The following is a 22,251-nucleotide window of genomic DNA, read 5'->3' on the forward strand; positions in this document are numbered from 1 at the left end:
CCCAAACCCTACCCTACCCTACCCTACCCTACCCTACCCTACCCTACCCTACCCTACCCTACCCTACCCTACCCTACCCGACCCGACCCGACCAGACGTTTTAGGGCTACGTCGGGCCTAAAATGTATGCTGAATTGCTGATTAGTCCAGCCGGGCCTTAATTTTTAAGATCCGGTGAGAACTCTAATGTGGGCAGGGAAACACACTCTATGATGTCACTGAGCATCATGAAGGTACTGAAAGACCCACCCTTCTCAGACATCAGCAACATTATGAAAATAAAACATATATAATACGTGAAAATCACCCGGGTTTAGTGTTATAGGGTTATGGAAATATATGATGATGATGATGATGATGATGATGATGATGATGATGGTGATGATGATGATGATGATGATGATGATGATGATGCTGATGATGATGATGAAGATGATTGTTGGTTATCTATTGTTACTGTGGTCATGCTCTTAAAGTAAAAAAATCACACCTGTGTGAAGCGCTATTATCGTCTTACAACATGATTAGGTGATGTATATGATGATGTAAAACAAACGGTGTCAAAACAAACATTAAATTCTCTTTATTGTTAATGGGATTTAATGTTTGTGTTCGGGACAAAACAAACATTAATTTATCGTCATTGCCAATGGCGTTTTTAAAACAAACATTGGCACTTTAAGGAATTGATACAAGTAAGACGCGCGAACGCGGGAAGCGAACGCAGCCCCTAAATTGCAATAACAATTAGAATAAATTACGTACTTAAGTTCATTTTTTTAAGTGTTTTTTTAAGGTTTTTTAATTTACGTTTTCTTTTTTTTGTGTGTGTATGTGTGCGTGCGTGTTTATTTTATTTTTTTTAAAGTTTTCTTTACGTTTTTTTTACGTTTCTTCTTTTTAAGTTTTTTTTTAAGTTAAGTTTTTTTTTTAAGTTAAGTTTTGTGTGTGTGTGTGTGTGTGTGTGTGTGTGTGTGTATGTGTGTGTTTGTGTGTGATACAGCTGCGCCCTCTGGTGGCGGGTGGGTGGGTGGTGTTACAGCGTGACACACAGACAGACAGACAGACATACATGTTCTGCTAGGTCTCACTGCGTTCGCAACCAGAACAAGCTTAGATATTTGACTAATTCTATACTGTCCTTCGTTCCTCTCTCTCAATGTCTCTGTGTGTGTGTGTGTGTGTGTGTGTGTGTGTGTGTGTGTGTGTGTGTGTGTGTGTGTGTGTGTGCACAGCTCCAGCCAATGCTCAGATCGTGCACTCGGGTGCAGCGTGCAACGTCAAGGAAGACAACATCAGTGAGAGGATTTACACCATCAAAGAAGGAGATACGATGGTACTGCAGTGCATCGTTAAAGGACACCCCCGACCCCAGGTACCACATGCACACACACGCACGCACAGACACACGCACGCACACACACAGTGCGTGCGTGCGTTTCATTGTTTTTGTAGTACATTTTTGGAGTGGATACATGTTTAGATGCCTGTCAGCTGCATCAGACAATGCTGCTCCGCTTTTCTACGACAGACACACTGGTGCAGACAAAGCCTACGACAGCTCCCGACCAGCCGTGAGATTTGACGTGGCGTATGTCAAAGTCCAAAGTCACGCTGGAATGATAAATGCAAATGAAAATTGTGGCGATCTCTCCGTACGCCAATTTTTTGTGTAAATTACATTGATAATTGAGGGCCTATGTGTGTTGTGTACACATCTCTGTATGTTACTGTATGTTGAGCATACGAATGAGTGCATGCGTGGTACGTGGCTTTATACCCGGGGAACGTGTACTACGTCATGACGCACAGACCCATTTCTCATAATAATATAAGAAATGTTGTAGCACTGCCACATATTATTCTTTAATGGGTTTATTTTAAAATGTCATTTAAAAGTGCATGGCTCAAAATATTCCTTTAACACTATATCCATCCTTATGTGTAATTATTTTCTGCAAGAGGTATCTGTTTTGTTTTTGTTTATGTTTTGGAGGGTCAATGTCGGAAAGGAGATTGATTGATTGACAGGCCGTGACGCTTCCGTGATTAAACACACGGAAGTCGCTGGCTCTCGAGACTTGTGAAGACAGAGACACAAACAAGCAGGGAGTCCACGTGAGACCTGACCACGTTTGCACAGTATTTAACTGTCTATGCTATTCGGTGGAATATAGCCAAGGCCACCAACTCACCGTTGACAGGAGTAACCCAGTCGGGACCGCCATCTGTTCCGGTGAGAGTTGTGTTTGTTCGTCAAGTGAGGAGTACCGGTTGTTTTTCCATTGGAGGGATAGCTGGATTTCTCTGGGATTGTTTTCGTTCTGGGAATCATCTTTACGTTTGGAACTTAACTATTATTTCGGTTTGGTGTACAAATCAAGGAACGATACAAACAATTAGAGCAAGCGAGCGAGTGAGCGTGCGTACGTGCGTGTGTGAAAAGCACGGAATGGTGCGTGCGTTCAGACATTATACGGTCTACATTTAAGCTGTCATGATGAACTCGGTTGTAACTTCATTGTTGTTGATATTATTGCATATAGATAAAACTATTTATCTGAACCTATTTCTGTGTTGGAGTCAGTGGTTTACACATGGAAAGCATTCGTTGCATGCTACATGTTTGAAACATATCAATTTAACCTTTAACACATTTTGGGCGGGAACCCCTTTTGGTGTTAGCATTATGTTATGCTTTAGCTATTGAAAAATAGCAGATCTACAAGCTCGTAGCGCGCCACTCGGTGGCGCGCTACGAGCTTGTAGGTCTGCTATTTTTGAAAAATCGAAGAACGACTGACAGAAACATAGCTTTTTCAGAAAACTGTCAGGATGTAGAAGACATTTTTAGAATCTGATCTCAGGTCAAAATGGGTTAAAGGAGGATCATTAATACCCCGTGAAACTTTAGTAACCGTGATATAAATATCTGACCGTTACAATGTGAGTGTATAACTAGTAGACTTCTGTTCAGCGTCAAAGATTGAACGCCTCCCATTCAGCGAAAATGTGAGCACAGTGTATATTTGACATAACCGCAATAGAAACATAGGACAGTAAATTAATTTCTTGTCTTCCATGCTGAACCACACAGTAAAACACAAATCAATGCAAAGTGAACTGTGATGACCTCTCTGTGCCTTCTAGAACCTTCTGTTCCTCCGTCCTCTTCTGAGATTGAACCAACTTTTTGTTCCTCAGTAATTTCACGCCACCAGGCTTTTCCATACTGGCAGTATTACTGTTAATGTTTTAGTCATAGTTTTTTTTTAAAAGTCTTCGTCCTCAGAAGAACACTGCTGCATTCTGGGATTGTGTCCCTCTGGGCTTACTGGGTTTCTTCTACACCCTCCACAAGCTACGGAATATTGATAACCCGATCCCTATGCCTCCCTCTCCCTCATTTTAAATTCTGTTCAATTCAAAGGCAAAGAGGTGAATTGAAGTGAAACAAGCAAAATTGAGACAAAATATTCCAAGACTAAAGCAAAGTGTTTCCTAGGGTGCCACTTAGGGCATCTAGTAAATCCACTAATCGACCTTGTTGGTACTAGTTGACTAAAAAATAAAAAAGTTTATTTTTTTTTATTTTTTTCCCCGGTTTTGTAGGCCCCAAGATCAGGTAGATTATAGTTATAGTCACCAATGTACACAGTTTTTTAAATGTACATATATGTATTTCCAAAATAAAAACATTTTTTTAACATAATACTGTAGGTGGTTAAACAAGTAGTCGACTAGTCGACTAGTAAACTAGGCAACTAGTCAACTAGTAAAAATGACTAGAAGTGAATGCCCTAGTGCCACTCTCTTTGGGCGATTTGAATTGGTGGGATTAAAGATCCCCTATATCTCCAAATTTGAAGCACAACCCAATTTGAGCACTGAGGCCAGGCCAATAAAGAGAGAGAATGAGTCTGATTGAGGATGTATCCAATCTTTTATCAAGTCTGATTGATTACCTGACCTGGCCTAGATGGTCTAACCCTGATCCATACAGAGAAACATCTAATGATTGATCTCTCTCTCTCTCTCTCTCTCTCTCTCTCTCTCTCTCTCTCTCTCTCGTGCGGATGTGTGTGAGTGAGGAGCGTGGTGCGGAGTGAGGTTACGGAGTGAGTGTTTGGTCTATCTATACTCTGTCTATGCTTGCTCTTCTATCTCGCTAGTGTTGGGTTTTGCGCTTTTTGCACTGGTCTAGTGTTTAAACTGCTGTTGGTGGTTTTGTGTTTGCTGTTCGCTGACGGCTTTCAGCGTCGCCATGGCTTTCACAACTCTCACAAGGAAGCATGGTTTTAAGATCTCGCCAGCTTTCCCGTGCTCTGTAGAGGACTGCAGTTTAGCGGTCGCAAAAGTAGTCGGACCCGCTAGCGTTAAATCTGCTGCCAGAATGAATGGTGGCGTTGTGATTTTTGTCGATGGGATGAATAAAGCAAACGCTGTGATCGAGAGGGGCGTTGAGATAAAGGGCACGCTTGTGAAAGTAACGCCACTCGCAATGCCATCGAGTAAAGTGTTTCTGTCAAACGTCCCCCCATTCATTGATGATGAACTGATAGTGAGAGAGTTGACCAAGTTTGGGAAGGTGGTGTCGCCGATTAAAAAGCTCCCGTCAGGGTGTAAATCACCTGAGTTGCGACATGTTGTTTCTCACAGGAGAATGCTGTTCATGATTTTGAGAAACAGGAGTAAAGAGCTGATTACAGGCTTTAAGATCAAAGTCGACAATTTTGAATACACTTTATTTGCTACAACCGAGAATATGAAGTGCTTTGGCTGTGGGGTGGAAGGGCACTTGATAAGGTCCTGTCCAGAGAGGGTTGTTGACTCTGGCGAGGGGACAAGCAATGCTACCAGGGGGGGGAGGGGGAGTAATCCCTGGGGAAAAAATGTTGAAAAGGAGATGGGAAACGTTAATGGGGATGGTACTGGGAGTGGGCAGGTGGGTGAAGATGAAGGAGTAAATGCTGAACCCGAGCTGTTGGCAGAGAATGTCAATAAAGATGGGGGGGGAACTGAGCAAACAGGTGAAGATGAAGGGGAAAAAGAAAATAGCCAGCAGGAAAACAGTGGAGGTGAAGGAGAAATGGTTAATGCTGAACCTGTGGCTGACACAAGTTCCCAAGAGGACAGTAGTCCTCCTGTCAGTCAAGTGGAGGAGGGAGGGGCTAAAGTAGCTGACATGGAGATGGGGGCTGAGGAGGAAGGGGTGAAGGTGGTGGGGCAGAAAAGAAAGGCAAAAGGTTCAAATGGGACAAAAGCAAAAAAAGTGACCGAGGGGAAAAGTGAACTCAATTCAGACGATAGTACTTGTGGTTGGGTGAGCGATGATGAAACATGTGTAAAAAAGAAAAATGTCTATGGGGTGTCAGAAATGAAACGTTTTTTGCAGAAAACAAAAAACAAGAGACTGATCGATGTTGAAAAGTACTTCCCAGATAGTAAGGGTTTTGTGAAGGCTGCCAGGCAAAACATGAAGTTAGCAGAAGGAGTATGCTTTACCAGGCAAGAGATTTTCAGAGTGAAGAAACTGGTGCAGAGGATTGATGCGGAATTAGAATGGTGATGGTGGTGGTGCCGCTGGGTTCCTTCTGTGCGCTGGGTCCTCTTTTGCATTTGGTTCTGTCTTTAATGGACATGAAGATTAACTGGACAATGAAACAGCCGGCCACTTGTGAGGTGGGTTGGCTTTGGTTGACTGAACAATGGTGGAGCGGCTGGAGCCCGCTACGAGTGCTACGTGTAGACTCGGATTCTCAGACGGACCTCTCGTTGGAAGGGCCAGGATGGACCTTCATCACATGCCAACATCGAGGCTCACTCACAGCCTGTGTGACAGTGGTCATGGTGGAGCTGTTGGATGTAGCTGGTCAGAGCTTGGTGGATGCAGGAGCAATAGCTGATCTGTTGGGGCTGATATCACCTTGCCGTGTGGGTTGTTTCCCAGAACTGTGCATCGAAAAACTATCTATGAAAGATACTGAACATGAGAATCACAGGAGGGGAGAGGAAAGTGGACTTGTACTGTACTGTTGTGTTGTGTCCAGAGACGGGCTGGGTGTGGAGGAGGACTCGGCGTATAGGGGGGGTTCAGGGGCAGCAGCAGCATGTCACTGGCTGAACCCTCTGCACTGGTTTGTTGCAGCAATGGTCTTTTGAATATGAATAATGATGTTTTGTTTTTTTGTTTCGAGTTGTATGCAAGATGCCATGTTTGACTGAAAACAAGTAAAGCTTTTGCTGTTCTTTTTTAGTTTGTAAATAAAAAGGTTTTATAAAAAGTCAAAAGTCTCTCTCTCTCTCTCTCTCTCTCTCTGTCTATTAATCATTCTATCTCTTCATCTCTTTTTGTCTCTTGGTCATTCTGTTGTTTGATTGCCTTCATCTATACATCGTCCTCATGTCTACATTGTATATCTCTCATTCTCTCCTCTTCTATTGCTGCCTGCGATCAAACCTCTGCTTTTCTTTAACTCCTGCATCCCCTCCCCCATATTCAAGCTCCACAACAACAACGGTCAGAAGCTGCATTCTGAGATTGAAACTTCTCTGACCTGTCCTCAGCAGAACACTGCTGCATTCTGGGATTGTGTCCCTCTGGGCTTACAGGGTTTCTCCTCCACAAGCTATATTGATAACCTGATCCCTATACGCCTGTCTCTCCCTCTCTCTGTTTGTTTGTCTGTCTCTCTCTTTCTGTCTCCTCTCTCTTTCTGTCTTTCATCCTTCTATTCCCTCCACCACACTTCACTTTTCTTGATCCTGAAAGCGGCTGATTTTTGCTTAACTTTAGGAGATGTTAATAAAATGTGCTTTGTAAATATAACTGACGTGACTTTGTAGAGAAGCATGTTCTTACCAACACAATTGCTATATGTTTTGTAATTAAGGCTTCTATCTCTGTGCTTTATTGACTACATACGTGTGCATAAGCAACAACAACACAGCCCGGCCTTGACATGTTTGCTGCAAAGTACTTGAGAACTTTGCAGCAATTGAGCCTCTGCTAGCATTCATCGATGTTCTGGGAATTCATTGATGTTCTGGGCATTTTTATAAAGTTAGTGTTAGTAAAAAGCAGGTAAAAGAGTAACGTTTGAGCAGACCAACATCAGTCACTCTACCGGTCACTGTAGTAGAAGAGGTGCAGGTTTACACCGCAGCTATGTCGGCTCCGCCTACAGGAAATACGTAAGAAGCGACCGTGAGACCCGTTTCTGAATTTGTCTATAGCACAGAGCCCAGGTGTATAGCATGCCACTGAGGAGAGCACAAATGGAAACATATACCCATCACCCTGGAACTACTGTCGTATTATCCCTTCTACCATTTCCACATGTATTGAGTGAGTTTCCCCCAAAATTGCAATAAACAGCTTATTTGGGAAAAGTAAAAAAAAAAATCACCTTCCTCACTCCCTTCATGCCAAAGTTTAGATCGATTGGTCAACTCATTGAGGAGAAACAATGGATGAGACAGACAGAAGGACAGAAGGGCATGAGTGTTGTTCATTTTATGGTAGGTTAGGAGCATAGAATCAAGGTCTCTCTCTCTCTCTCTCTCTCTCTCTCTCTCTATCTCTCTCTCATTTCCTCTTATTGCGTTTGTCTAATCATCCTGTCTCTTCATCTCTTTTTGTCTATTGGTCATTATCTCTCGTTTTTTTTTTTTTGGGGGGGGGGGGGGGGGGGGGGGGGGTTGTTTGTATTGCCTTCATCTATTCCTCCTCCACTATCCTCTTGTCTTCATTGTATCTCTCTACTTCAATTACTGCCCTGTGAACAAACCTTAGCTTCACACCATCCCCAAGCTTCACACCAACAGTCAGAAGTATAGTTACATCATCTAAAACTCACCGTGGGCTGTTTTTGATATAAAGTGTGTGTGTGTGTGTGTGTGTGTGTGTGTGTGTGTGTGTGTGTGTGTGTGTGTGTGTGTGTGTGTGTGTGTGTGTGTGTGTGTGTGTGTGTGTGTGTGTGTGTGCGTGTGCGCGCTCGCACGTGTGTGTCTTTTGATTTATGAAGTCTTTGCAGGATTTTTAGACCGTATATGGCGTCTGTCCCTATTTCCTAAATTGGTGCAGCATTGGAGCTTTGTTCTGGACTGGTGAAATTAAATAAAAGTTTTTGGGTTAACGTATATAAGCCTAATGTACATATTTCAGAGTGTTCTCATGTTGGGTTGCAGTAATATGGGAGTAGAGACTGTAGAGCTGATGGATCATGGCTGGTGGTCACTATAATTTAATCTTCTATATCTATCTATTCATATTATACAATGGCGATCTAGCCTCAGTCCCAGGCGTACTCATCTGCGAAGAGAAAAAAGCCTTGTCGCAACCTAAGGCAGAGACGCTATCTGCGTCAGAGGTCTTCGGGGAGGCGACATCAGGTTTCGTAAATGCCCCGCTGAATTGAAATGTGGCAATTAGTCTCCTGCTTAGTGAATATGCCCCATAGTCTCCATGTCAACATGAATGTAGTCTCCTGCTTAGTGAATATGCCCCATAGTCTCCAACTCTCCATGTCAACATGAATGCCTGTGTGAAAAAAAGCCGCTATGTTATAGCTCACGTCCCTCTCTGTATCTGGATACAGCGGCATGAAGATATACAAAGTGTTTTGTACCTGCTACAAAATCTACAAATCTCCAAGTTGAGCTGGCTTCATGCAGCTACAGTACAAAGCCATTTCCACTCACCTTTGCTCTCCACACAACTGTAGTGCCCAGTACCACTTGTATTGTATTGTCACTCATAACGTACCAGGATGTTAGACACAGGTGTATCATATGTGATTAACACACAAGTGGAGGTGATTACATGCAACATGGCTGTGTTTTGATTCATTGAACGCTGACCAGTAAAGAGTACAAAGCAGTGCTGTCTCCGGGTGTTTTAATACGACTTAAATGTGAATATACAACACTACAACAACTCTTGCTTGTAACGGGGTAAATTAATCATTTCCGTGAGCCATAGTTCTGTGTTTTTGGCTCCATTTTCCTTGATATTTTTCTCGCTCATCGGACACACGCTTGATGACATCAGCGTGTTGATCGACACTTCAACCGTCTGGTATGCTGTGTCACTTTGTATCTTATACCAGTGTGAACGCAGTATTACTGTACGTCACTGTCTGTCTGCCAGACTGCCACTCTCTCACTGTCCCTTACTCAGCGTTGGAAAATAACAAAGTAGGCTACATTTACTACTGTACTTACTGTAAGCAACATTATTTGAGTATCTTTACTTTTCGTATGATTTTCACTCCACTGCATTTGAAAGATTGACTTTGAGGGAAAAGGCACATTTGGAATAGTGAAAAATTGATCTACAAGTTCATAATGTGTCACATCGTGACAATATTTGTGTCTATACTTTGTCTCTCAAGTACTGAGATTGTCCAATGCTGCTGGCCTCGCTTTCTCAGACTAAGGGGGAGAGAAAGACACAGATCAAAACAATATGAAACAAGGAAAGAATGAGCGGTAGAAAGTAAAGTGTTGAGGTCACGGGGGGTTTGTATAACAGCTCTCAGGTTCACTGCAGGGATGAGGCTTTTAGTTAACAAACTCTCTCACACACAGCCCCACACACACACACACACACACACACACACACACATGGCACGCACGCACGCAGCCTCACAGTGCGCGTGCACACACACGCACACTTTCTTTAGAAACACAATAGAAGGGTAAATGGTTTTTCTGAAAGTGATTCCTACCTTCTTATTATTTATTCATGGATCTGCTGGTCACCGCAACCTTGAGACCTGTGTGTGTATGTATGTCTGCGTGCGTGCGTGTGTACGTGCATGCGTGCGTGCGTGTGTGTGATGGATTTACAAAGGAGAGGAGAGGAAACAAGAATGCAGAGGAAAGGTGAGGCAGAGCAGATGAAAGTAGGAGGAATGAAACTGTGGGCAGGGGGGGGGGGGGGGGGGGGGTGAGGAGAGGAGGGGGGGGTGGTGAGGAGAGGAGGGGGGGGGGGGGTGAGGAGGAGGTAGAGTTACAGGGTCAGGGAGTCAGGTGGAGGGATAGGGGGGGGCTGCGGTCGGGGGATTCAGGGTTTGGGTTTCCGTCCTTGAGGGCTGAGCAGAGGACAATCGATAGAGACTGAAAGTGAAGCCAATCTGGAACCAGAACCAGACACAAATGAGATCACAGCATGACCCCTTCTGAGAGGAGAGGAAAAGAGGAGAGGAGAGAGAGGCAAAGGTAGAGGGGTTGGGAGAGAGCACATAAGAAGAGGGAGAGAGGGAGGGAGATGACGAGGATAAATGGACGAGCGAGAGGCAGGTGAGGGATGGAACCCGGGCGAGCGGGAGAAGCGGAGAGATGAGATGGAGAGAGGGGAGGAGAGGGAGAGAGGGGAGGAGAGGGAGAGAGCGATTAGGCTGCATAAATCCATCTCCAAATCAATCTCCTAAAAGAGTGAGTGTCTGTATTAAACATGGCAGCAAACTGAATGAAAACTCCAAATTACACACGCACGCACGCACGCACGCACGCACGCACGCACGCACGCACGCGTGTACACACACACACACACACACACACACACACACACACACACACACACACACACACACACACACACACACACACACACACACACACACACACACACACACACACACACACACACACACACACACAGAACACCTGTTCTGACTCCATATTTGGGCATGCCTGAAAAATAACTCCATATATGCAGGGCATAAAAGGGACACAAACAAACATAATAACTGGGTGGGGCATGCATTTCCAACTTGCATCGTTCCAAGTAGGCCAGTGCACAATGGGCACCGCTCTAGTTCTTTACAAAGATCCACCGCCAGCAGCATTTATTAACGTGCATGATTGTAAACTACGCCTTGCCTATAGAGCGTCGCAGTCCCGCCCCCTTTCATGACGACGCCAGGCCCAGGAAATAGTTCCCAATGCATTTTTCCCATAGACATTTCAAAACGTATTTATTTAAAGACCTTATAAGCGTCGTACAAAGCCAACAAACACAATATTTTGGACCAAACAAATAATAACAAAAAACCTGCCTTTCTAATTATTTGTTCAGCCCGAAAAATTTTGTTTGTTTTCATGATTTGTCACGACAAGAGTTGGCTTTCTGAAAAGTCTATGAGGAAAATGAACGGGGATTTCTTTTCCGGGTCTCTCGAGGGGGCGGGACTGCGACGCTCTATAGACATGGTAATGCCCCGCCAGCCTCTGATTGGCTTACCGACACTGCCCGTCTTACCAGACCTCCGAGGTGGATAGCTATGGTGGATGCTGGATAGTCTGGTGACACTGACACGAGGTTACTCTGTGGTGGGAAATATTATACAACTTATACAAGTACGGTACTGTACGGTACTGTGCGGTACTGTACGGTACTGTATAATACACGGGACAGAGAATGACAGCTTGGCACGCACGACAGATGATGCTCCAGGATGCAGCCGTTGGCTTTGATTGAATAATTGATTCAACACGTACGCCGTAATATGATTTGATTTGGGTGTGTTGTAAATATAGTGTTTGTGTTGATTATCGTGTATTAATCTAATTATAGTAAACTAATACTATTATACTAAAAAGGATAAAGATGATAGGGAAAAGAGACCTTTCAAATTTACACATACAAATAAATGACATTAATCAGTGCTGCAGATCAAACAGCAGTGACAAATTAAGAACTTGTATCAGAAAATGTATCGGGTCTCTGAGACCCGATGAAGACCAGAGGCAGGCGGGGATGTTACCATTGGCGGGTCTTTGCAGGGACAAATTAGCCATTGGGCCAGTGGGGCCGTGGCCCAGGGGCCCTTGGCTCTCAGGGGCCCTTCGGGGAAATTGGACCGTGTTGCACTAGGTTTGCCGCCCTGAAAAGGGTCCTTCATTGGCCATTGATTTTGTTAAATTTAAAAAAGATGATAAAAACACGGAAAACACGATTTGCAGGGGGCCCTGCAAAAATTACCGGCCCAGGGGCCCTCTTGGGGGTTAATCCGTCCCTAGGTCTTTGTCTATAGACGGACGTAGTTTAGAATCTTACTTTATTAACATCATCATCATCATCATTCTGACCTTCTCCTCTAAGCTTTCAGATGTAAGTGTAACTTGATCAGCAGATGGGACGTCCCATTACAGAGTCAGGACAGTGATATGTTCATCAGGTTCAGGTGACTCAGGTACAAACAGGTGTTCCGTGTTCAATATCACCGAGTCATATTTATTGAACTCCGTGTCGTCTCTGCTCCACAGCCTGGACAACTGCTCATTTGGTTTCTGCTTTAAAGTCCAACTGCAATGGCTTGTTTTATACCTTTATTGTGAAATTTGGCTGGTTGTGTCTCGGTCAATCATAGTCAGTCGCCATGTCCCCTTGCACTACACCCTGGGCAAGACCTACGCTGAAAAGACTATCATTTGTTTGGGCGAAAGTTGCAGGATTTTAGCGGAAGTAACGCCCAAGGAAATTACCTTGATGCTTTACAAATCAGTTTACATTCTTCGCGAACGAAACAAGTGTTGTGATTGGTCGGGAAAATATCGTATCCGGGGGAAATACATCTGACGGATGTTCCGGAGGATACATCCGCCGATAGCTTCTCTGCCTTACATTATGACCAGGCTTTTCTTTTCGCAGATAAGTAAGCCTGGGACCGAGGCTACTTGCACTATGGGATCAACTACTTTGCCTGTTTGTAATACACCGTCCAGCCATCTTGAATTAGAATAGCCTTTTAACTTTTTTTTGCCACGCTAGGTGGCAGCAGAGTGTAGATACGACTTGCCGGGGGATTCTTTGATCTTTCCTCGTGTTCATTTCCTGTTTCCCAGCCTTGAGTCCACCATTGTAACGATCGGATATTATTAGCATTAGCTCACGCTGTTTATCTTTCGCCACGAATATACACGTAGCTGGCAGATAAACGTCCCATAGGGGGGGGGGGGTAGAATATGTAGCTGACATAGAGGGGGGGGGGGGGGGAGTTCCAGACGGACACGGGGCGGGCCGGTTCCGGCGTGCCACCCCGTGTCCGAAACGGTTGTACTGTACTGTACTGTACTGTACTGTACTGTACTGTACTGTACTGTACTGTACTGTACTGTACTGTACTGTTACTGTACTGTACTGTACTGTACTGTACTGTACTGTACTGGCACACCCGAAATCATCATATATACAGTTAATATGTGCGTGTGTGTTTGTGTGTGTGTTAGGTTGCGCACAGGTGGTGAAAAACAACCATGCTGGCTGGCTGGCTGGCTGGCTGGCTGGCTGGCTGGCAGGCAGGCAGGCAGGCAGGCAGGCAGGCAGGCAGGCGCACACGCACACGCACACGCACACAACAGCGCAACGGAGCTGATGAGTTTCAGACTGTTTCACTTTGCAATGCGCGACCCAGCGCAATATCTATCTATTGTTCACAGCTGAAATTAATCGCAGATTTAATTACAACTGATTCAACTGAAACTCTTTGGATTTGTATGCCGTTTGATTCTACACTACATCTACATGATACCACCACCACCACCACCACCACCACCACCACACTGTGAAGCTGTCGAGGGCTGATTACACCCCGCTGCGTGTTATTATTATGTCCAGTTATGGTTTTTAGCGAGCCTACTACTACTAGTGTTAAAGTGTAAAATTTTAACGGTGTCTTTTATATAATTTTTTCACTCCCCGTCATAATCTCACCCAGATCGCTCCACAGTCAGTCCACCCCGACGCGGCGCCTCCTCTCACTGTCCCTGGGTACAGTACAGTAAGATACAGATCATTGTCCGCTGGTTACAGATCACAGCACTATATTTAAGCAATAAGCCACGAGAGGTCTCAGGTTATCGGGTATTTTACAATGGCTGGGAGGTGTAGGCAGACCCAACGCGCAGCGGAAGGTCTTTTACCTCCCAGCCATTGTAAAATACCTGGTAAGCTGGGGCCTCGAGTGGCTTATTGCTTTTCTAAAACGGTTACAAACATATTAACCTAATAAAACTATTAAATTCACAAAAGTAGCTACGCTTTGCGCCACCAGAGCGAGCCACATCACTTCCTTGTTTTGCTCGGCAAGTAGACTGTGACGGGAGAATAGCGCTTGATGTCTTTACGGGGCTGCCTGGAGCCACACATTCACAGTCATATGAGCCGGGCGGTGCTTAGACGCCCGCACGGCATGGGTTCGTAAGGCAATCAAGCGCTCCCCTTCCCCAGTACAGCTACAGAGATGCGGAATCAGCTGGGAATGATATAAAGTGATTGAAGGTGTGGGTTATCGGTGAAACGTGACGGTAACCAGCCAATCAGAATCAAGTATTGGGACTAACCGTTTAAGAAAATGAAATATAATATAATATAATATAATATAATGGGTCGGGACTGGGGAGTCTGACGGCGGGGGAAACCACTGCCTGGGACCGATGTGGCTCGCGTTGGAGCCGAGCTGCGCGAGCCTGTGTGTTCACTCACTGCACAGTGGGCAGCAGCAGCGACACACACACAGCGCATCATGTGCCATGCATGCGTAGGCCTACTATTAAGACTTGATTATTGTATTGTTTGTTTGGCGTTTTAACTTATTTGTAGCCCTAAAATTGATGAGGGGAATGGGAGATTGTAATCAAGCCTGTAACCCCCGTTACTATACGCCCGTTACTGTAATCCAGATTACACATTTTACGTACTCTAAGACGTTACAGTTACCCTATTTTTTTACTCTGATTCCGTTACTTCCCAACCCTGGTCAGATCAACATATGAAATATCAGAACAGGTCAGCTCCATATATGGAGATCTAAGGGTGGCAGCGGGGGCAGTGTCTTGAGTGTACAGAGTTTGATGGGGTCTGGCCATATGAAGCGTGTCTTGATTGTACAGAGTTTGATGAGGTCATATCAACATATGGAATGCCAGAACAGGTCAGCTCCATATATGGAGATCTAAGGGTGGCATCGGTGGCAGTGTAGGTAGGGCCGGGACTTCATTTTCGGGCCTGTTGAGAACTCCAGTTTTTGCCGGCTGCCGGCAAAACTCTAATAATAGAGTTTAAATGGACAGGTATCAGTCAAAAGGGAGATATCGAAGAGGAAGGACAGGTGGGGAGGGTCAACATAATGGAATGTCAGAACAGGTCAGCTCCATATGGAGATCTAAGGGTTTGAGGTCAGATGTAGTGGCTGGACGGCTCCATATATGCAGATCTAGGTGATGATCCAGTCCTCTTCATTTATTGTTTTTGAGTGTGGATGGTTCCTTTGTAGTTCTCCGACCATGAGGGCAGGTCCATTTCTGGACACGCACGCACGCACGCACGCACGCACGCACGCACACACGCACGCACGCACGCACGCACGCACGCACGCACAGATTTGAAAACTTCATTTCATTTACCTTCTGTCCTTTAGTTTTTTACTCTTTCCCTATTTCTCTATGCCTTGATGCCTTCCCACTCCCGCTTATCTGCAGATGTGTCTGTCTGCGTGTAAATGTAAGTGTGTGTCTGGCTCTGTGGGCGTGCGTTCTTGCATGCCTGCCTGCATGCGTGCGCGCAAAAAACGTCTTTATTTTTTGTGTGAGGGTTTGCGTCCGTGCCAAACACTGTTCCCACATAACAGGATTATCGTTTTAAGCGGATTCACTGTAACTGAGCCAGTTGGATGGATAAACTGCTGTATGGTTGACTCTGCTGGCAATGATTCAAGAATCACTTCGGAAAAGATGTCTGAGAAGAGCCAGCTTCCTTTTTTTAAAGACAGTGGGTGGTCCTTGCCTGCCTGGTGCATGGTGGCCTACTGAGGGAATAAGAGACAAATCATATACTGCCAGAATCGGTCAATTTGTTCCAGCTTTCTGTTTATGACAATGCAATGGACTGAAGTACATTGAACGGCAGTAATGCAGTTCTTGTTTCTCTGCCTCAGTGTGTTATTTAAGGACTTAACCTTAAAGACTCTCCACAACATACAGCGCTGTGAAGGAATAATAATTCAGTCTGTACTTTTACACTGTGAACAAACACCCACACTGACTAATATTGACATATTCTTTGCACCATATTCATTGATAGTGTCACACAAAAGTAAGATATGCAGCACGATCTGATACAATGCGGAACATCGTGAGCTCTTCTAAGTTTGAAAGTGAAAGTGGTTATGTGTGTATGTGTGGTTTTGTTGTTGTTTGTTGTTTGAAACTCTATATTTATAGGAATACCCCGTTGAGATATGGTATCTCGTTTTCGAGAGGGTCCTAACTGTACAATCAATACAAAACACTTAACAAAGGAAAAGAGAAAAAAAAGAAAGTGAAAAAACACAAAACACAAAAAGAGGGTATTACAATAGGTAAGCACGATAGCAAAGAGATGGATCATTTGTTTCCGTCAAATATCACTGTCATTTCCATAGGTCAGCATTTTTATAAATATTGAACCAATGACAATATTTGTTTCAACAAGACCTATGACTAGTATAAAGTAAGGGACTGGTCCCCCCCAGCCTCCAAATTGTGTTAGGGACCCGCCCTCAGAGACTGGAGGAAAATGTATGACCCCCCCCCCCCCCCCCCCCCAACGATCATAAACCATATTTTTTATATTCACACCAAAGAAAATAAAGAATACAAATGCTGATCATTTATCCCATTTAGGCCTGACGTGTGCCGCATTTTTACGATTTTTCAAAAATAGCAGACCTACAAGCTCGTAGCACGCCACTCGGTGGCGCGCTATGAGCTTGTAGATCTGCTATTTTTCAATAGCTAAAGCATAACATAATGCTTAGTTAAAACACCAAAAGGGGTTCCCGTCCAGAATGGGTTAGCGCCTGTCAGGAGGGGTTAATTTGGTTCCATTATGGTTGCAAAAACGCCCCACAAACAAAAGGGAAATTGAGAAACTATTTGTCATATTATATGCAACAGAAATGCTTATATCTGCATGACTGCATTCAGGCTTTTTTTACATGATGAAGAATAGTTCAAAACTGTGATATGCCATTGCTCTGCAGTTTTCCAACTAAAGATCTAAATAGTAGTCTGGCAGCTATGGGGATATACAGTATAGGCCTACATTAATTCACGTGAGGTGATCAGTCTGGTAACGGTTTATAAATGTTTCATTCATTCTTTGTGTTTTGTTACAGTCAGAAAATCTGGAATTATGTATTTATTCCAACATCTTATATGATTTTCTGTGTCACAAACTGGCCAATAAGTACATGAATCTTGCTACCTCCAAACAGTAAAACACTGACTTCAACTTTGCAACAATGGGTAGCCTATACTGCTACTAGTACTAACTAATCAATACCACGATATTGGGAGGACGATACAATACAATTTACAATTTAGGCATTTAGCAGACGCTCTTAATCCAGACTTACAATAAGCAAGAACAGAAGGCATGGCAATACATCACATACATAAAAAGTAGTTATCATGAAACCTGCGTAAGCTAAGAACGTAACAGTGGAATATCTATATAATGAAACTATACATATAAACTATACATACTATACTATACATATAAAGTACTATGACTACATAAAATGCAATTCTAGTGCTGTCTACGTAACATGCTATAAGTCTGTATAAAATGCTATCTAAGTCTACATAAAGTTCTATCTAAGGGGCTATAGGGCAAGTGCTACGGGCCATGATGGAGTCTGAAAAGGTGGGTTTTCAGACTACGGCGGAAGATTGGGAGTCAGGCTGCAGTTCTGATTGCAATGGGAAGTGCATTCCATATAGTTTTGGAGCCAGAAGGAAGAAGAGTTTGGGACGTGTGGAGCGTTGTCCCAGCGTTTTTAGTGAAGGCACTTCCAGCTTCCCCGCATTGGCTGATCTGAGTGCGCGGGAGGGTTTGTAGGGTTCGATCATACTTGCAAGATATGGGGAGCCATACCTTTTGTTGCTCTTTTTGTGACTGAATATTATCTAATCACGGAAATACTGTATACATGCTGATCACATATACTGAGGTGATGTATACATGGAGGAACATGTGACAGAATGGCCTCTAAGCCCCCTTTTTAAGTGTGTGGGATAAATGCCAGGTCAGGAAGTGTTGTATTGAGTGGTGACAGTGATAACAACAACCCTGTCTGGTCTAGTGGCATCTGGAGGTGGAGATAGACAGAGAGAGAGAGAGAGAGAGAGAGAGAGAGAGAGAGAGAGAGATGACCTGTCAGCAGTTGACACATATTAACCTTCTGATGTCTCAGCCTATAGCGTGCACACACACACACACACACACACACACACACACACACACACACGCACACGCACGCGCACGCGCACGCACACACACACACACACACACACACACACACACACACACACACACACACACACACACACACACACACAGAGGAGAATCCAGGAGAATCACACCGTGGCTATTTGATCAATGGTGGTCTGCTTCAACCAAATCCATCCCACAAACAGAGCTGAACAAACAGGCCCTGCTAATCCGATAATCCATAACCTACTTTATAACCTACACACATAGAGGAACACACACACACACACGCACGCTCACACACGCACGTGACGCACGCACACACACCTGTGTGCATGTGTGCACAGTCAGATGCCATTGGCCTATACTAGCAAGACCACACGTGTAGATAAACACGCATTGCACGCACGCACAAACGCACACACAATTAAACACACACTATCAGTCACTTCAGCCCATTATCCGCTGTGCCCTCTTTGTCTACATGATGTCTCACAGTCTCTTCCAGCTTGATAAGACACAGAGGTTAATAGGGATTAATGGACACACACGTGCACGTACTCACACACGCACGCACACACGCACACACGCACACACGTGTGTGTCCGTGCGTGCGTGTGTGTGCGTGCGTGCGTCCTTCCACGGGCACATACAGATGTGTGTGAGGTGTGCATCCGAGCGTGTACTGTCTGTATGTGCATTTGATTAATCAAATGAAAGCGTGGTGTAGCTCCTTGTACAACAGTGAACTCCCATGAACTGATAGGAGAACCGAAGCGTGAACGAACCATAAAGACCCTGTCAAGACGCCTTAGCGCACTCTGTTTATATACGGGATGCAACGCGAGAGTGTGGATTGCTTTCCTCCACTCCCTCCTATTATATTCAGCATTGGGCTCTTGAGCTCTTCGGTGTTGCTGGCTCTGTTGCCACGCCACACTGGGACTATAGGCCGTGCACCTCTTTCCCCTCCTGGTGGTGCCTTGGGTTGGCTCCCACAGAGTCAGTTTGACACAGTGTGACTCAGTTTGACACAGTGTGACTCAGTTTGACTCAGTGTGACTCAGTTTGACACAGTTTGACACAGTGTGACTCAGTTTGACACAGTTTGACACAGTATGACTCAGTTTGACACAGTGTGATTCAGTTTGACACAGTTTGACAGTGTGACACAGTTTGACACAGTGTGACTCAGTTTGACACAGTGTGACTCAGTTTGACAGTGTGACTCAGTTTGACACAGTGCCCACCCAGCCTCATCCTTCTCTCTCTGACCATGTCTGTTACCTGTGGGAGGTCACATTTATTTTTATTTTTTTAAATGTTTTTTTTGTGTGGCTTTCGCCTTTATTTTATTTATTTTCTTATGGAGGGACAGACAGTCCCTTCCTGACAGACAGGAAATGGGGAGAGAGATGGAGGGAAGACATGCAGTAAAGGCCGTTGGGATCGGGAGTCGAGCCCGCGGCACACTGCCAGACTGGATTACCAGCCAAGGTGCCTGGACCACTGAGCCACGGCCCAGGCGGGAGGTCACATTTCTGATACTTTTATACATACAGCAGTAGTACTGATTCTACTGTAGCCCTTTTGAGTGGTGTAAACCACTCCTACAACTGGCTTTGTTAGTTTACGTGTCTGTCTGTCTGTACCAAAAAAAATGAGCATGGTTGCTATGGTCACCCAGTTCACACGGGTGTGATTTCATTACGTCAGACATTACGTCAGACCACAGCTGATCAGTCTATATAAGACCTTACACCACTCAGTTCACACGGGTGTGATTTTTATATATCTGATCTGTTTATATAAAGGCCTTCGAAGGATGCCTTAATGCACTCCGTTTAGCACCGTGGATGGCCCCACTACAGCGTCTAATGTCATTCACATCCATTCGACAGAGCAGAGATTATATCAGTGATGTGGTGTAGAATCTGTAGATGATCACACATCACTGACAGCCATTCACATCATTTTCATGTTATAGGCAAAGTCGGTTCACTCGACCGGCACCATCTTTGGAAAAGCCCCCGGGCAGTAAATTCTGACTAACAAGACAAGTCTCCCATCTCTAAATCTAAAGTTCTGACATACATATTATCATATATATTTAATGTTTGGGAACATTAGTGTCTGAGTATACAACATGAAGTGTACAGTACAGTACAGTACAGTACAGAACATTAGTTCTAAAGGAAACACTTTTCATAGAAAAGCATATCATTTGTCCACTTACTGATGACTTCCCGTTCATTAAATGATGAGATTAACATTCAATATATGACTGGTGGACTTTCTTAATGACATGCAGAACATTTTGTTTATAAGTTTTGTTGACAGCGGTTGTTTTTGGTGTTGCCTTCTTATTCTTTTTTTTTTTTCATTATTTTTTTGGGAACATCACAATCATATTATACAACCATTTTTCAAATATTGTTTCTTTGTCCACAGGTTTTTTTCATTTTTTAGACAGGAACAAAAAAAGAATACAAATAAATAAAATAAAGCATATGGGAGAGATGGATGATGTGTACAGAAATTACAATATAATATAATACTCATAGGGAGGCATAGGGGAGTATTTGAAACTGTGAGCAGTAATTAAAATAAAAACAACAGAACCAAAAAAAAAGAGACATGAGTAAGACAGAATCATTCAATCATTGCCGCTACAAAATCTGGTCGCAAAGGAATAATATATTCCACCCAATTAGACCAAAACTTTATAAATGTCTCCTTCTGCAGTCTGAGAGAGAAAGTGATCTGTTCCATATTATAAATATAATTTACTATATCTATCCATTCTTTTATGGTGGGGGCCTCAGGAAGCAACCAGTGTTCTGTAAATACTTGCAGATATCAGAATACCGAATAGGTATTCATCAGATCTTCCCCTCTGGAAATTTGCATGTCCCAAAAATAATGTAGTAAACTCTAAGGGCAAATTTGCACCAAATATTGTATTTATTGATCTCTGAAATCCTGTCCAGAAGGTTCTAATCACTGGGCACCCCCAGAAAATATGCCAATTAGTACAGGAAATCTATGGAAAATACAGGATCAACCTCTAACTAATTGCAAAAAAAACGAACTCAGCTGATTTTGCATCTTCAATATATCCTGAATAACAGAAAAAAAGTTGCCTGGAATTGTCTGAGGGGAAAGTGTTGAAAATAGCCTGTACAGTGTGGCCACCATTGACATCCTATTATAAGGTAATATTTTCTAAATGTCCTTATGCTTTAAGTAGCATGTGACATATCAAACTAGGGGGTTTTCATGATGCTGAATCCATTCCAAGCATTAGTTTTGCATAAAAACACTCATTGGGCTAAATTTGGCCATAGCAACTTGCCCAAATGTGCTGACCTCATTACATTTTGGCAAGTTGCTATGGCCAAATTTAGCCCAATTAGTGTTTTTATGCAAAACTAATGCTTGGAATGGCTTCAGCATCATGACAACAACCTAGTTTGATATGTCACATGCTACTTAAAGCATAAGGAAATTTAGAAAATATTGCCTTATAATAGGATGTCAATGGTGGCCACACTGTACAGGCCATTTTCAACACTTTCCCCTCAAACAATTCCAGGCAACTTTCTTTCTGTTATTCAGGATATATTGAAGATGCAAAATCAGTTGAGTTTGTTTTTTTTGCAATTAGTTAGAGGTCAAATTACATTATTACTGGACTAAATGGTTAGCCTCCCGAGACCCACACTGTCTCCAGCATGCCTTCTTATTCTAATCTGATAGTCTACTCTATCGCACTGTCTCTGGTTTATCTATACTCAGTTCCTATACAGTGAGTCTCTGATAAGATCTGTTTGACTGATTCTTTTTCATATCACAGTAGATTCACTATGTAGTAATTCTCATGTTTCTGCTGATATGTTTGTTCATTCAAGGCATTGTATCTGCCTTTCTGTCTATCTCTCTCTCTCTTTATCTACAGGATTTTACTTGGGATATATATATATTTATGGGAT

At 43.7% G+C, this 22,251-nt stretch overlaps 1 protein-coding gene across 1 annotated transcript in view; it reads left to right on the plus strand.

The window, feature by feature from the left end:
- The window catches only part of LOC306920619 (MAM domain-containing glycosylphosphatidylinositol anchor protein 1-like), a gene marked incomplete at both ends in the record, with an annotated part of 247,081 nt that overhangs the window by 57,990 nt on the left and 166,840 nt on the right, over positions 1 to 22,251 (plus strand). The window contains one exon of the mRNA XM_079497429.1: positions 1,236 to 1,375. Within this exon, the coding sequence (XP_079353555.1) occupies positions 1,236 to 1,375 (140 nt within the window). The remainder of the gene's footprint in view (positions 1 to 1,235; positions 1,376 to 22,251) is intronic.

This window comes from Electrona antarctica (genome assembly GCF_951216825.1).
Source record: "Electrona antarctica genome assembly, chromosome: 3".
In the NCBI taxonomy this organism is placed as follows: domain Eukaryota; kingdom Metazoa; phylum Chordata; class Actinopteri; order Myctophiformes; family Myctophidae; genus Electrona; species Electrona antarctica.